The sequence below is a fragment of the Malurus melanocephalus genome, unplaced genomic scaffold (assembly GCF_030028575.1).
Source record: "Malurus melanocephalus ecotype Western Australia unplaced genomic scaffold, MMel_1.1 scaffold_144, whole genome shotgun sequence".
NCBI classification, from domain to species: domain Eukaryota; kingdom Metazoa; phylum Chordata; class Aves; order Passeriformes; family Maluridae; genus Malurus; species Malurus melanocephalus.
In genome coordinates, this window is record NW_026623376.1 from 1,346,471 (window position 1) to 1,362,708 (window position 16,238).

General features: G+C 41.9%; 1 protein-coding gene across 2 annotated transcripts in view; it reads left to right on the plus strand.

Annotated features, from left to right (window-relative positions):
- The window catches only part of VDAC1 (voltage dependent anion channel 1), a 31,483-nt gene extending 16,667 nt beyond the window's left edge, over positions 1–14,816 (plus strand). The window contains exons 1-9 of one of the 2 annotated variants that reach the window (XM_057371340.1): positions 7–78; positions 6,342–6,411; positions 6,973–7,022; positions 7,228–7,380; positions 7,470–7,522; positions 9,676–9,903; positions 12,866–13,016; positions 13,505–13,562; positions 14,292–14,816. In XM_057371340.1, the coding sequence (XP_057227323.1) occupies positions 6,345–6,411; positions 6,973–7,022; positions 7,228–7,380; positions 7,470–7,522; positions 9,676–9,903; positions 12,866–13,016; positions 13,505–13,562; positions 14,292–14,383 (852 nt within the window). In that variant the 5' untranslated portion in view covers positions 7–78; positions 6,342–6,344 and the 3' untranslated portion in view covers positions 14,384–14,816. Of the gene's footprint in view, positions 1–6; positions 79–6,341; positions 6,412–6,972; positions 7,023–7,227; positions 7,381–7,469; positions 7,523–9,675; positions 9,904–12,865; positions 13,017–13,504; positions 13,563–14,291 lie in introns of those variants that run through there. The other variant, XM_057371339.1, reaches the window with a different exon arrangement.
- Positions 14,817–16,238: the final 1,422 nt, after the last annotated feature.

Sequence of the window (16,238 nt, forward strand, 5' to 3'; positions counted from 1 at the left end):
GCCGGCCAGGGGCAGCCGCCGCCGGAGGAGGCCGAGGAGGCGGAGCGGAGCGCGCAGCTGCCGCCGCGGCGGGGGCAGGTAGGGCTGTCCCGGGCGGGGGGCACCGGGCCGACCCTCCGAGCCGCGGTGTGGGCGCTGAGGGCGCTGAGGGACCCGGGCACGGGCACGCGTGGCAGCGGGGGAGCCCGCAGCGCCCCGGGCCGGTTTGCCCACCCGCGGCCCGTCCGGACGGGATAACGGTGTCCTTACGTAACAGCGGGCATTGCGACACGAGGGCCCCGGGGCAAACGCGGGTGGAGGGCGGCGGGCGCGGCGGGGTCCCGGTGCCGCATCCCGGGATGCCGSCGGCCGCAGCGCGGGGCCGAGCTGGCTGCACCGAGCGCCGGCCCGTGACGGGAGCGGAAAGGTCACTGGGCCACGGCTGGAGTGCGGCTCCTGACGAGCGCTTCAGCGGGAGCGCTCTGCTCCTTCCCGGCAAGCAAAGGTCGAAGGTGGCTGTGCCTGCCCGGGTGTAGCMCCGTCTTGGCTCTGACATCCCTTCCGCCTCATTCCTCCGCATCCTTCTTGCAGGTTGGCAGATTCATTCTGATAGGTACCAAGATCCCAAGCCTCACGCCAAGCAGCCAAGCTGTTTTTTTTTTCTTTTTTTTTTCCTTTCCGTTTTATTCTGTTTATTCTCAGAATGTGGCTTTTTATTTGTAGGGAATAATGCCAGTTTAAAAATCCCGATGGTTTGGTTTTCCCCTTCCGCACGGAGCCCTGTGCGGCCACAGCAGCAGCTGCCTCCATTCTGCCTTGTCACAGCTCTTGCTAGGAACAACTCTTGCTGGAGGGGGAAAGTCTTTGAGTCATTCAGTGTTTGAATATTTGGAAAAAAAAAAGACAAAACCAACAAACCAAAACCAATAACAAAAATTTCGGAAAACGAAGTGGAGCTGACTCATCCTCAGTGACCAATGCAGGGTTRTGTTTCTGGGGAATATTTATAGTGATTCCAGCAGAAACAGATCCCAGCTTGTTTTTCAGATGGCTTAGTGAGAATAGAGGTGTGTTGTAGTTTGTTTTGTTGGGTGCAGTGAATGGTGAAATAATCCCCTTTCTCATGGCATTTCACCAACTAAATTTTGTCAGAAATGGGCTCTTGCACTAATGCAATGAAATTCTAGAGTAATGCCTCCCCTAGCACTCTCTGTCAAAGGTTTGCACTAATCCGCCTTTTCTTCCTGCCCACATTTTGGGGTTTGTATATGTGAGTGTGAAGGTGTGGGGGCATCACTGTTGGCTGCTGTAGCAGCAGGAGGATGTCCCCAGCCCTGGCACTGTTGGTGTGCAAACAGGACACACAGCTCAGACCCTTGTGGCCTTGGCATCTGCTGCAGGTAGGGAAAAACCCATTGACTGGTGTGGCAAATGCTCCTCTTCTGTGTGAGCTGTTACATTGTGCTGGAAGACAAAGTTCCATTTTAATTACTCATCCCCATTGATCTGGCACTGGGTGTTCCTGCTCCAGGAGCAAGGGACATGTCCCTTCCTGAGCATGCTGCTGGGGCGTGCACTGCCTGGGCCCTGCTGTGCTGGCATCACAGGGTGGGACAGCAGCACTGCTCCTCTCCCCCTCTGCAGGGATTTAACAGGAACAGTAGTTAACATGAATATTTAATTTAACATGTAAGGTCTGTGCTGCTGTTCTTCCCTTGGAGTTTAGTAACTACAGTAGCTACATTTCCCAAGTTCATTTAATTGATACTTTTATGTGATAGTTTTATAAGGGGTTGCCATAAAACACTGTAGTTCTTAATTTATACCCATACAATTAAGAGCAGGCTGTCTCTTTCTTTAATTCCATAATTAGTATAGCCTAAATAATAATATTTACTTTTGCTTTTAAGGGGTTTTCTCCTCTATGCTCCTCTGTTTATTGGGCTACAGAGGTACTACATAAACCATTCTTTAAATCWGCTCCACCATGCATGCAGTTCCAGAACAAAACTCCAGCAGGAAGGCTGGGATCCTGCGAGTGTCACAGGGACGCTGCATGGCCTTATAATGCCTGCATAAAAGAAATTGTGGACTCCCAGTCTTAAATTTTGAGTCATAATGGTGCATGGATTATATGACGTTGGCACAGTAGCAAGTTGGGACAAAAAATGTTGTTAAATATATTGTCTAATAATGCCAAGTATTCACAAACCACATGCTTTTACTGGCTTCTCAAAAGCCTTGTGAATGTGCCCAACTCGATGTTTGACCTTGGCGTGACTCTGCATGTATTTAYGGGTAAGTGTGTTCCTGAATCTCTGCACAGTGAGGCTGCTGAACCTGATTTGAAGCAGACTCTGGGCATGACCTGAAGGAATTTGGGATCTGGACCATAAAACCCAAAGTGTGGAGCCAGTACCATGCTCTCCTGGCAGCCTGGGATGTTGGACAGGGATGCTGGTGCCAAGTGGAGCTGGTGCCTCTGGCCAGCCGTAGGATGTGGAGGGAGCTGGGCCCTGCTCTGGCTGAGAGCAAAGCCCCATCCTTCATGGKTGGGGAAATGACACTGCCCAGGCTGGGGGTCCAGAAAGGTGCCTCAAAGTCGCTTCATTCCAAGGAATAATTGTTCTTTTAATGAAGGAGATAAATGACAAATTAATATTATTTTTAACCTTGAGGCAAGACACCCTCATRTGGGTTTTTCCCCATGCAGACAGGCTGCATCTGGTCTCATAAACCGAAGGTGTCTGTCCCTTCCAGCTGTTCCCAGCARCTATAATGTGCCACCCTGCAGGCAGCATTCTTCCATGGTTGTGGAGACAGGGAGCTGGGATGTTSAGAGCTACTGGTACCATCAAGAAATGGTACATGAGTTCAAATTTATTGGGGAAAAAAATGTGGCTACACGAGGATAAGTCCAACCTTTTTGCTTTCTTAGCCTTGAATCTGATAGACTTCCATTGTCTTCATGGGAATTTTATTCTTATAATGGATTTTATTCTTACCTTAAATTTTTAGATTGCTCCTTTCTACATGTAAATATCCGAAACTTGATGAATCTGTGCAGGGAAACTTTCTCCTAGGCATGTATGAGAGTTATCAAGCAAAAATGAGTTTTCCTTTGGTTGCAGCCAATCCTTGTATTTGCCAAGGGCACCCWATGGGTTTGCTGCTTGTTGGACTGAATTTGATTTAATTGCCCAGAACTGCATCATAGAGTGAAAACTTTGCCATCTGTGACACTGGAAAATATTCAAATTTAGCCTGTTGYAATGAAATCTTCACCAGGGCCTGCAGCTCCAAAGGAGCTCCTCATTTTCTCCCTCTGGCAGTTATAAATCGGGTATACCTGGAGGTGAGCTCACAGCAGCAGTTGAGGCTAACTCCTCAGTTTTTTTTCAGTCATCACTTGCACTATGGTGTTTCTTACTCAAGAAAACCAAAGTATTTTCCCACTTAGAACACATTCCAGATACTCTACTTGGCCCGCTCTGTGCAGGAGTTGTCTGTAGTCACGCTGAGCTATTTGCACAGTTGGACARGGATAAAAGCAATGAATTCATTTCAGTCCAAACTTAATCTGAGTTAATGTGCTGGGATCCCACTGGTGAAAAGCAAGGGCACTCGGCCACGGCCATTCCTTGATCCTTTAAGAGTTTGAATCCCTGCTAAGCATGCTTGTCTTACAACCTGTACTCACACAGGATGTAATCAGTTTTGTTTTCCATCTGCTAAACAAGAGGCTTCTGATTAGCCAGTGCAAACAGAAATAATTATTTTTGTTTTGTTCTTGCTGACAGCAGCAAGGTTAACCACCAGGTACCCAGCTCCTAGCATTTTCCACACTCAGCAATTTTAAACACCTTGCTCTGTGTGTGTTACATGATTTGCTTTACAACCGGCAGGGATTTGGCTTTCAGTATTGTCCCCTAATTATAGTAATTGTCTAAGTGGAGCTCTCATGTCTCCCACTGTTCTGGGCCCAGACTGCAGCAGAGGAGCTGCCTGGCACAGCTCAGGCACCYGACGAGCCTGGCCACAGCCAGAGAGGATACACAGGCGTCAGGGAACAAAACCTGGCTTCATGGGTTTGGAAAAAGGAGAAAAGTGACTGACAAAATCCAACCCAAAAGTGTACTACRTTCATTTTTGAAGAAAATATTTTGATTTTATGAAGGGACTCAAAGAGACTGTTGATAAAAGAGATCTGATTGTTTCTGTGGTGCAACTGGCAGAGCGGTGCATTATCATTCAAAGCAATGCTTGTTTGATTTTTCAAGTGTAGGGATTTGTAATATTTTTAATTTTTGATGATGCTAAATGGCAATATCCATCCAATGGTTCTCATGGGGCTAGGCTGCTCTGGCAGGGCAGAATTATTTGCTGCACACAGACAGCTCTAAGTGGCTTCTGCCATCCCTCTCCTGAGTGCTGCCTGACTTTGGWGTGTGATTTCCAAGCAGGGCATTGTATCTGCTTCTAGTGACTTCGATGAGGAGCAAAAAAAATACTCACAGATTTGGGTTTTTTTTTACTTATGTTTTCGGTTTTTATTTTTCCCTTTTTCTCCCCCGTTTTCTCCTCCCTTTTAACATTAAATCTCTGCTTTTATGTTTTCACAAAACAAATCCAGGCAGGGACATTTAGGTCCAATATACGCAGCTGCAACTGTTTCGTAATATGATTTTTTAAACATTTATTTTAAATATATTTTTAACTCTTTAGCTGCTTGTGTATTTGGGAGTGCATTTTAATACTGAACTACAACTGGAAAGAGATGATGTGTGCCCAAGTAGTCTGCAACTGAAGCTACATCATAGTATCTGCCCTTGTATCTTACTTTATTTATGTTCTGAAAAGACTGTTTGCTTTTATTTAGCCACCAGATCTGTTTTGTTCCCTCYAGGATAGGGATTCTTCCTTTATGCAATAGCAATAGCCTGCTTTAACAGGCACCAGCTTGTTGTCTGGAGTGCTTGGGGCGCTGAGTGGCTGCTGGAAGTCCCTATCTGATCTTCATGGGGTGGTGAGCTTGCCTGAGAGCTGCATCCCAGTCTGCAGCCAGGGAGATTATTAAAGCACCTKCGTGTCCAGAGCTAGTGGGTTTGTGTGGGATTGAAGGGAGTAGTTTGCTGCTAACATGGGATACTCCTGAATGAAAATGGCAGGCAGGTTTTTATGCATTTGCACGCGTATGTAGTAAACTGCCTATTACTTTTGCATAGCCAAAAAGTTTGTGACTGTGGAATTTTAGTGCAACATCTGGTAATTGAGAGGATTAGCTTTTTAAGTATTATTTATCTCCTTTGCTGTGTAAAATTAGGAAATCTTGTGCATAAAGATAGAARATGTACACATCATTTTAGATTGCTTGACTTTGTTTCCCTGAAGAAATTACTTTCCTTGAATAAGGGAGTAGAAATTATTGTACTTGGATAAAAAAGGAGATTTRCTTGCTTTGTTCCTCTTAGGATCCTATTTTCTCCTCTGTATCTGGTGAGAGTTTTCCCAACAGCTGAGAAAATGGGAAAAAGAGGACCTCCATGGTACAGTGGGCATCCCAAAGAAACAAAACAGAGGAGAAAGCTGCCTGCAGTGTCCCCACCATGGGCTGTGCCTTTGCAGGGAGCTCCAGTCTGTTTGGCTGCTGAAACAGGGTTGTGGATGCCCTCCTGATGGCCTGGCTTCACAGGCTGGCTTCCCTGCAGGCTCAGTTTTTCTCAGCAAGCTCATTTTGTCTTAGGTGCACAGAAAAACACTTCAAGGTCAATGTCTAAGGAAACAACCCATTAACAGCAAAGCAAAGTAAAGCAAAGTCAAAGTAAACTGTAGCACAAGAATGACCATTTATTGCTTTTGCTGACATAAATGTTACCCATTTGCTGTTCTGTAATAGGGGAAGAGAGGTGTTCCTGATGGTAGACGCTTGTCCTGGTTACGTTTCCTGAGTGAATGGGTTGAGGCCCTAATGCTTTACAGCGGAATTTGGAGATCCATTACGAGAAAACAGGAGAAACGTTTCCGAGAAATGGTTTGAAAAAACCAGAAGTTTCATTCATGCAGTTCCACTGATAAGAGGAAAACAGTTAACTCTTTGGAACGGTTCCTTTTCTTTTAATATATATTTGCTCTGCAGCCTGTTTCACATCCTCAGTGGCAAGTGCATAGTCATTGCTGCTGCTGGCTCCTTAGCAAAAAGAAATCAACTGTTTGCAATAGCTGCTTCCTTCAGGCTGTGTCTACGTGGAGSTTCATAATGAAAGTGGCTGAAATGGGCTTAAGTTTCATGTTGCTTAAATGAATTAAGTAAGCTTCTGGACACTGTAATTTCCTTCTTTTATTTCTTAACTTTTCCCTTCCAGAAAATGGCTGTTCCACCTGCTTATGCTGACCTAGGCAAATCTGCCAGAGATATATTCACCAAGGGATATGGTAAATAAAGCTAAAATAAATGTGGTCTTTTGCTGTCTGCCTGATCCCTGAAATCGTTAGGATTTTATTACTTTCCCCTGAGAAATATTCTAATAATTTCCATTAGAATCCACAGAATTTTCTATAACAGCTGCAAATTGCCCTGGCTGTTTGGAAAGGGAGGGTAACTTTCCTTTTGATAAAATTCTTCCTGTTCCCYATAGAACTGTTATCGGTTTTGAGAGAAAATTGTGTGCTGTATTTTGGCTGTTCCCTTGTATTGATGAATAGGATCACTGATGTCAATAGTTTGCTTATGAACAGAATGCTGCTCAGTATGAATAAAAGTATTATTACCTAATTTGGTCCCAATTATATTGCTGAGGTCAATAGGATTCATCTGTTAAGTGCKATCTGAAGTGAGTACAAGCTGCTTCTTAAAAACACATGGTTTGATAACTGTGCCCTTGGTTTAACTATTTAATAGCTCACAGGTGATTTAAAAGAGAGTTTTAAGAAATAAATCAGAAATGCTTTTCAAATCAACATATATGTGATTCATATTTTTTACTCAYCCTCTAGGTTTTGGGTTAATAAAGCTAGATTTGAAAACAAGATCTGAAAATGGACTGGTGAGTTTGGAAACATACTGAAATCCTAAACATTGCAATGTTTTTGTTCTTACTTACATTTCTTAAAAAATTAATATATTTGTATTTATCTTATCTGATATTTATCAAATTATAATGACTGGTATGTTGTATAAGTGTTTGCCTGATTACATACATGTGTATACTGACAAATACATATATTATATATGTTATTTTTTTCTTTTAGGAATTTACAAGCTCAGGTTCAGCAAACTCAGAAACAAGCAAAGTTAGTGGTAGTTTGGAAACAAAATACAAATGGGTGGAATATGGATTGATGTTCACTGAAAAGTGGAACACTGACAACACACTAGGCACCGAGATTACTCTTGAAGATCAGGTAATTTTTCACTCCAGAAAAGCAATTTGCAAATTCACTTATGCCAATCTCTAATTAGAAATCCAACAGTGAATTTCTTTTCTGTTCAGCTTGCACGGGGCCTGAAGCTGACCTTTGACTCCACCTTCTCTCCTAACACTGGGTAAGAAGTGAGTAAGCTAAAGTGGCAAGAAAAGCATTTTAAATWTTTTTGTCCTGAGACATCAAGACAGGTAATAATCAGCCTGTGTATGATGAAATCATGTACATCTCACTTAAGTCATAGTGTTAACAATCCTTTTTAATCTTAAGCTATAGCAAGCSAACTTTTACACACAATAGCTTGAAAATTACAGTTAGAATTAGGGAGTGAAGACAAAGCTGTGTTTTTGCTCCCTTGTGTATTTCTGGCCATGTCAGAAGATGAGCTGCTGSCTGAATAAAAGCACTAAACAAGTCAGCTGTAATGCAAAGCTTAACAAGCTCCGGGAGCCAGTTGGCCACAGCTCTGATAGGCTGACACAGAACTGGGCTCTTGTCCCGAGCTGAATTTATCATCTGAATTYTTGCTGGCCATGGCGTGCCTTGGTGTGGATGGGTATTTCTGACACGGCGATTGGATGCCATGTTTTATGTGGGCCAGAGGGATTAAGCAGCAGCTGTAGGTCTAGATGTTGGTTTATTTTTTCCCCCTGATTATGTTTGTGCAAGCAGTGCTGCCAGTGAGTCAAAATACTCTGCACATCAGCCTCCCAGAGCAGCAGACTTCACTGCAGGCTCTAAAGGTTATAGTCCCAAGGGAACTTTCACCCTTTTAGATTTAGTGTTCTGCATTGTCAACTGCTTTCAGGACAGTCCTAATTCTAGATTAATGTGATATTTTTGTAATCAGAATAATCTCAAGGGGATTTTTATATTTCTTAACTGGTAGGATTYTTAGAGAAATAAAAAGGAAAAAGCCTTGTGTGAGAATGATGTTACAGCTCTGAAACTATTTCTTGGGCCGGCTTCACCGACCCTGTAGTATGTGAGTTATGATGGCCTTGGGAAGACTTAAATTTGGGTAAATGGAGTGACATTCAATCCTGGTATGACCTGGCTGACTTCAACAGGGATGCACCATGTCTGAATATGAGACTTCTCCCTTTTTTTATTAGTTACCAACTGTGATGAGTCTTTCAACAAGTCAAGTCATTTTTAGGAGTACTCTGTGTTCTTACTTCTGTCCCTGTTGGCATTGGTGGGAGAGGTACCATTGACTTTTACAGAAATTGCAGATCAGTGCTTTTGGCACTCCAGTACTTTATTTCTGATTCTTCAAAACACAAATTCCCAAGTCTGAGCTAATAATAATAAAAACGGGAGCAGTCTCTGTGTGGGTCTGATACAGCACCAGTACTGTTCTTGGAGGTTGTTTTTTGTTAGCTGATGTGAAAGCTTGATTTGAAATTTCATATTAGCCTGACTTTTTCAGAAAGATTTTAGWAAAGATTTGGTCAAAGACAGAAGACACTTGTAAAAAGAGAAGAAAAAAATCTTAAATAAGAGTAGCTGAATATATTAGATAGAACTCCCTTGCCTTGTGAGGGTTTGCAGCCTTGATGTAAATCAACCTAAGGACACATGAGAAAATACTGTTCTGGCCAATAGTATAAAAATAAATAGGTGACTCAGGGCAGTTTATTTCTGCCTTAATCTGGCAGCTTTCTGGTGGCTGTAAATGGCTGTAACCATTAAAGTTCATAAAGTTCAGTAAGAAGAAATCAGGGTGTCAGAGGCACTGAAGCAGCCTGCTTGCTTCACAGCAGAGACCTTTACTCAGGAAACTGCAGACGAAGTCGTGATTTCTTAGTGTCACAGTAAATAAAATCACCCAATTCACTAGGATTGTCTAAAAATCGTTTGCTTGGGACAGGCAAGCAAGTCCACTACTGTGGACTTCTGGTGGACTTCTGGTGGACCTTTAAACTTCTACAGTCTCAATTCACCCTGTATGAACCAAACTTCCAAAACCATCATATCAGTTGGAGGTGAGGATATGGTTTTGTCACTTCCCATCTGTGTGCTGCTGCATTTAGCCCAGAAGGCCCAGAAGTACATTGTGGGGCACCGCATCACATTTTATTGCTCATTTGCAAAGAATTCACTGTATCTGAGTTAGGGTTTTGTAAAGGTGAACACTGAGGTGTGGCTCTCCAGGGACGTACACATTGTCTTCAGTAACTATGACACTTGAGTTAAAGTAACTGATTTGATGGAACTTCTACCTACAGGTGTACCTTTYCAAAGATATGAGCTTCTTTCTTTTYTCTTCAGGAAAAAGAGCGCTAAAATTAAGTCGGGGTACAAAAGGGAACACATCAACATCGGCTGCGACATGGATTTTGATATTGCGGGTCCTTCAATACGTGGAGCCCTTGTGCTTGGCTACGAGGGGTGGCTGGCAGGCTACCAAATGACTTTTGAGACAGCGAAGTCTAGAGTAACCCAGAGCAACTTTGCTGTTGGCTATAAGACTGATGAATTCCAGCTTCATACTAATGTGTAAGTACTGGCAGACAGGCACTAAAAAGGAATTCGGAAAGATTTTGCTGCTTACTGAACAGTGAAAGGGTCAGAGGTTCAGCAGTGGTGAACAAGGGAATGGTGAATTTGWAATTAATTCTTCATTAAAGATGCCAAGCTGTATTTTTTAGCTGCATTACCTTTTCTTGGAATTGTGTGGGTCAGGGAATGTATGGTGAAAGGAACTGGAACTCACTGAGCATCCAAGGGTCCAGTGTCTGTCTAACATATAAATACTATTAGAATCCATTAGTGGTGTAATAGAAAAGGGAAGTTATAGAAATAATTTCTTTGTGAAAGCTGAAATAAAAGCAATGCTTTCCTTTTGTACCTGTCAACATCAAACAAAATGGTGGTTTGATGTGTAMATGAAAGAATTAATCAGGAGACGAACAAGAACAGGTAAAAGAGAGTGACTGCAACAGTCAGTGACTGGGTTTGTTTTAGTACTGGAAGGGATATGGTGTAAAAGTTCATTTGATATTGCAACTTATAATAACCTATTTACACAAGCATTTGTCCTTTCTGAATGTATCAACAGTAGGAAACCATTATCAAATTCCATAAAAACCTTAATTTCTCYGTCTCCTGTTCCTCCTAAAAAAAGCAATTTATGCCTTTGGTGAAGACAGTTTTTTAAGATTAGGCAATCCCTAATCCGTTCTCCTGGCCCCCCCTTTCCATGCCCTCGGGTAATTGGATATTTTGTATGTAGCAGAGCTRTTCCAGGCTATTTTCATTTGGGGGCTGAACAACTGTTCTGCCTTCMTAAAGCTACTTCTTCAAAGGCTTTCTGTTCTGTTGCATGCTGTTTTGCAGCARTGTGGTTTAGGAAGCTCCCGCTGCCTTACAGAACAATCGAACCCCCACAGCCCAGACAGTATGTTTGAAGGATTGCCAGAGCACAAAAATGTGGGCAGAAAACTTCCATCAAAACAATATGTGGGGTCCCCTTCCACTCAAGAGTTAGAAGTTACTCCTTCAAGTGCAATGACTTTCAACTTAGTTGTGCTGTAGCATTTCAAAACATTGTATTACTGGCTTTTGCTGTAAAATGATGTGATTATTATTACTCTTAATTAAAGCAACAGCAGAAAATCACTTCATAACAGCAGCAGGGGCTCAGATCTAGCTGTGTCTTGGATTCCTCTGGGTCTGTTTCACAGGTTGCTGTTATTGTACAAAACCATARCTGCATGATCCGAATAGGAATCTTATTTATTGCTAATAATAGGTAAGGTGATTGATGTGTTTCAGCTTTGAAAACATGTCAGAGCTTTTATATAATCCCAGAAAGAGTTGTGCGTGGAACTCCCCTCACTAAGCTGCTTGGTTTTTGCATCTACACAGGTCAGTGTCTCACTGGGATGCTGTGGCAGAGCAGATAATGTAGCTAGGTGGTGCTTGTAGAATGTTTTTTTTCTGGCATTACTCAAACCAGCTGGGGACTCTAGCAAGTTGCTTTCTTGAAGGGTGCCTTAATATATTAATTTTCATAGGGGACTAGTGCTTTTTTTTTTTTTAAATCTACATAAAAAGTGCTATTATCTGCATAGAAAAGTGCTACTATTACTATTAGTGTTTAAAACAAGTTTGACTTTATTATTATTTAATTAAAAAAAAATAAGGGAGGTAGGGCTGGATAATTTCTAGTTTTAAATATGACTTTCCTCATTTTTTAAGCATAGCTCAGACCGCCCCCCTAATGTTGCAGGTCAAGACAGAGCTGTGTGGGAACCTTGCACAAAATCTGCCTGTGTAACCAGCTCTCCTCAGTCCTTTTTAATTCCTCCTTTTCTTGAGAGCCAAGCACATGCAGTTAATGTGAGCTTCAGTCTTATCTGAAGTAAGTATTGTAGTGTTTTTCTGGAAGAATTGCTCTAACAATTTAAAAGGCTGTTGCTATTGCTTGAACTTTTAAATAGGCATAYCATTGCTGTTTGTGCAACTGTTACGAACTCAGGAACATCAGACCAAAGGCGTAAAAGGGAAAAAGGTCCTAAATCTACCCCTTTTTGTAATCTCTAAAGGTCTGGTGTACTCTAATGATTGGAACCAGGTTATTTTACAGTTTAGAAATAACCCCAGATCTTCCTGGGGTTTAAAAATCTGTTTTCTGCAATATGTTTGTATCCTTAAGAAAATGAGCAAAAATGGAAATTCAGATGCTCACTGGTTTACAAGAAGTGCAAGGCCTTTAGAAGTCTTTTGTTCTTGTTTTTATGATCTGCATGCTCTAACATTTTGCCTTTTGTTTACCACACTTTRTTCCCGTGTGACATTGGGGGCAGTAGTAATTGGAAGTTGTGCTATTCATCATTCAGCTGTGGGCYAGTGCTCTCTGCAAAGCAAAATCAGTTGCATTTCTGTTTCTAGTCCATAGACYATAGCACAGATGTACCACAAGGACTGTTGCAAATGGAATTTGTTTGCAAATRCCTATAGACTTGGACATTAAATTGGCATCTTCAGTTTTGATACAGTTCCTCTGTGTCTGGTAAAAGCATGTTGACATGGCAGCTTTGGGATGACTCAGGSTCTGTGACTGGGGTACAGCCCTTTCAGGGCACTTGGAGACATTTGCCAGGGGAAATAATTATTTCAGAGACACACAGGGAAAAATTAATCTCTCTACACAAAGACTCCCATCTATGGGAAAGGGAAAATTKGAAGCTGTCATTATGGGTCTAATTTTTGCTAGTTTCTTGTGGTTTTTTTTTTTTTTTCAGTTTCAGAAGTCGTTGAAATACAGTAATTGCAATGAATTGAACCGTCTAAAAATAACTTCATAACCAATCTGGCCTAATGTCTCTATCTTAGTTGTTACAGGGATATTTAATGAGGTGTAAGTRGATGTTGTGCAAATAAAGCTCTTACTGGAAAAATAAAAGATGATTGTTTTGGGGTGCTGTTTATAACTACACTAATGCATTCCTTCCAGGAATGATGGAACGGAATTTGGCGGCTCCATTTACCAGAAGGTGAATGATAAACTGGAAACTGCCGTGAATCTTGCTTGGACAGCTGGAAATAGCAACACTCGCTTTGGAATAGCAGCCAAGTAYCAGATTGACCCAGATGCCTCTTTTTCTGTGAGTTCTGTGCATGTACATTTATATGCATTGGAAAATAAGCACTCGTAATGGAAATGGAAAGCAGCCTTTCCATCAGCAGAGAATGGTCTTGATGCAGTTCTGTGCTGTGTAGTTGGCACATGGATCTGCTTGTTTTGGTTTTGGCAGCCTGACAGCACAACTATTGGATTTTCCTTAAAAGAGACACAGAATGTTTCATAGTATTAATGGGCACTATTTTGGGACTGGTTTTGTGTCAGTCGGGAGGAAAATTAAAAATGATGTTAATAAATCCATTATTTTCTACAGTGACTGYAGAGTCTTTGAGATTTGGGATTTACGTTATAGAAAAATAAATTCTAGATTTTTTTGGGATTTAAAACTTGAAATACATGCTTAAAAGTTGTTTAATTTTCAAGTGGGAACRACTTTGAAGAAAGATACTAAATTATTTAATAAATTTACTATTTATTACTAAATACTGCTTTTTATTTTTTCCCTTTAAGGCTAAAGTGAACAACTCCAGTCTGATTGGGTTAGGATACACTCAGACTTTAAAGCCAGGTAGGTCTATGCAGAAAAAAATCATAATCAATAAAGTGATACTTTAATCTTGAAATATCAGGAGATTTTTGGTGATAAAGTATGATGGGTTTTGTAAGATTGCTCTTCTGCTTGGCAACCCAGTGATGAACTTCCCTAGGGACTGCTCTGTTAATTTGGATTAATAACTGAATTTAATATTTCAGAGGCTTCCTATTACTGAGTTTATTCTTCTTAAAAATGTGACTTTCTCAAGGTCTCCTGGCCCAGGAAGAGGACAATCTTACTGCTGCAAAATTGATTATAATGTAGTGTAATAAATCTGCTGCCAGAATACTGACCAGATTGACATGAGATATTACAGCAGACGGGGCTTGGGCTTTTTCATACCCAGATTTTGAAGTAGTTTAGAAAGGTGGGTATGTATCAAGGTCCCAGTATTTTATAATACTGGACTCTAAAATTAGATTAATCAGTAGACCAGCAGCAGTGAGTTGGCTCAGAGCTTTAATTATTCGGAGTGATAAAAAGCAGAATCTATCATCATGGTTTATTATAAATTTCATAATTCAGAAAGATTTCTTATCTGCAGATTGTTTAAAAATGCCCAGTCTTTCCAAGGCCAGCTGCCAAATCCCATTAATTTTGCTACCCAGTAAGTTAAAGTAGTAACAGACATGGCACTTCCTGAACATGAAACTTAYTCCAAGTTTTGAGCTGACTTTTCTCTCTCTTTTCTCTGTTTTTCAGGTATCAAACTGACATTGTCAGCTTTGTTGGATGGCAAGAATGTCAATGCAGGTGGTCACAAACTTGGTCTAGGACTGGAATTTGAAGCATAAGGAGTGATTTCACCAATTGCTAATCTGAAAATACAGCATAGCTACCTTCAGAAAATAGTGTACCTTTCAATGTTTTGTCTGGGGTGCAAGTATTGCTACGTATCAGTCCTGCTAGTCCTGGTTAAAGACAGCTAAGCTTTAAAAATGATGTTGTTAAAGAAGTGGAGACAAAATMATTAAAAAAAAAGAAATCCTGGCTTTTTTTCTTTATGTAATTGTTCATCACATCTGTCAACTGCCACGTGACAAGAAGAAGGAAGGTGTTGATTACCTCTACTAACATATTGGTGGCACAAGGAATGTGTAAATGTGATATAAAAACCTGGGAATTGCAGACCACTATATTGTACTGTTAATTCTGTAAGCAAAATGTTCTGACATTTGAGGCTTCAGTCAATAAGGGAATGTGCAAACTTGTMTGRAAAAGGGATTTTAWTTTYTTTTTATTTTTAGATATGTATTTCATCAATGGTTTGTCTTACTTGGTTATCCCACASCTACTGCTGTCTCCAGAATGCTTTAGGTTGTCCACCTTGTCCAAGTCCTTGTGGAGGAGGTTTGATGTGACTCAGCCAATACTGCCTGTCCTGTGTTGTGGTTCCTTTCCCTTGCACTGACCGAAAAGCTTGTAAAACRGACATAATCAGGGAAGAGTCTTTGCAACTGCAATCACATAGTTGCATCACTAATTCTAAAATGGAGTTTTCTTTAATTACCACTTTTTTTTAGCAACTAAATGGGTACATTTTTAGAGAGTCTTCCATTTTGTGTGGAACTAGACCCCAAAATGCTGTACTTGACACTACTAAAAATGGATAAAAAACCCAAACCTGACTTGAATAAAATACTGAAATGTCATATKTCACTCTGTCTTTATRTTAATTGTGAAAACAATTSCATCTACATTTGTGGCTCCAGCAGAAGACTGGCACCAGCTTGGTGCATTTTTTGTACCACAGAAACCAAAAAYATTTAGTAGAATGAAATTCCAGACATGGCACTGTTCTTAGTGCACTTTAACCTCTGACAACTGCACTTACATATGTATTTARCTCACGGACAAAACAAGATAACATGACTTACTTGTCTTTTATGACAGAATTCAGTAAGTGAATCACCTCTCTATAAACAAGCAGGTGTGGGCAATGAGCAGTTATCAGTTTGGATCACCTTCAGGGGCTGTTGASGAGTGGTTTGTGTTTTTCCATGTGTAAGCCATGGCGGTGGGTAGCTGCCAATGGCAAGAGCTGTGGTGCAGGAGGATGTACCCGATGAGGCAATGCCATTGCGCCAGTGTGCGACTGCAGAGCCGCCTCAGTGCCAGCCCACAAATTGGGCAAGGTTGTCTTCCYTCTTACCGGGAGCCATTCCTGAGTATTCCTTGTATCAGATATATAAACCAGCACTCGCAGAAGTGGTCCCAGCCCAGACTTCACCAATCCACATGAAGCACGCATGGCAGATGGCTGCAGTGAGAGGACCAGAACTGGCCTAAAGCTGAGATTGGGGCAGATCAGACATTAGGAAAGACGTTTCCACAGTCAGGGCGGTCGGGCGTTGGACCAGGCTGCCCAGGGAGGTGGTGGAGCTGCCATCCATGGAGGTGTTTAAGAGGCGCCCGCATCTGGAGCTGGGTGATGTGGTTCAGGGGTTACAGTGGCGGTGCTGGGTGGACGGTTGGGCGGAACAGTCTAAAACATCTCTTGGAACTTTGATAAGCCCGTGGCTGTATGATTGCACGAGTCAGTGATTCCACGAGCACCATTCCAAATCCCCCCGTTGTGTGCCACACCCGCGCTCCCCTCAGCCCCTGCGCGCGCCCCCGCCTTCCCGCCCCTGCCCGTGCGCGTGCGCG